At 54.2% G+C, this 456-nt stretch overlaps 1 protein-coding gene across 1 annotated transcript in view; it reads left to right on the top strand.

Moving 5' to 3' along the window:
• Nucleotides 1-456, top strand: part of LOC117940061 (spectrin beta chain, non-erythrocytic 1-like) — a 14,425-nt gene that overhangs the window by 1,263 nt on the left and 12,706 nt on the right. Inside the window, exon 2 of the mRNA XM_034865461.1 lies at nt 119-430. Within this exon, the coding sequence (XP_034721352.1) occupies nt 119-430 (312 nt within the window). The remainder of the gene's footprint in view (nt 1-118; nt 431-456) is intronic.

Raw genomic sequence — 456 nt, 5'->3', positions numbered from 1 at the left:
TCTGTGTGTGTGTTTGTCTCTCTGTGTGTGTGTGTGTGTGTGTGTGTTCCTATTTCTCCTTTATGTTCAAAACAACACAAATTTTATAAAGAGTCTCAGTGTTTTTCCGACATTGTAGCGTAGGAAACTCCACAAGGCAACATCTGTCCTTTTGTCTTCCATTCATCCCTCTCTCTCTCTCTCTCTCCCTCCCTCCCTCCCTCTCCCTCCCTCCCCCTCTCAGGCGGTGGTTTCCGTGGCGAGAGAGATGGAGTCTGAGAATTACCACGACATCAAACGCATCACGGCGAGGAAGGACAACGTGCTGCGTCTGTGGGAGTACCTGCTGGAGCTGCTGAGGGCGCGGAGGCAGCGCCTGGAGATGAACCTGGGCCTGCAGAGGGTCTTCCAGGAGATGCTCTACATCATGGACTGGATGGACGAGATGAAGGTGGGGGGGCTATGGGGGGGCGGGGG

This window comes from Etheostoma cragini, unplaced genomic scaffold (genome assembly GCF_013103735.1).
Source record: "Etheostoma cragini isolate CJK2018 unplaced genomic scaffold, CSU_Ecrag_1.0 ScbMSFa_1589, whole genome shotgun sequence".
NCBI lineage: Eukaryota > Metazoa > Chordata > Actinopteri > Perciformes > Percidae > Etheostoma > Etheostoma cragini.
The sequence above is the reverse complement of the archived record's forward strand: the minus strand, read 5'-3'. Positions and strand labels throughout refer to the sequence as shown.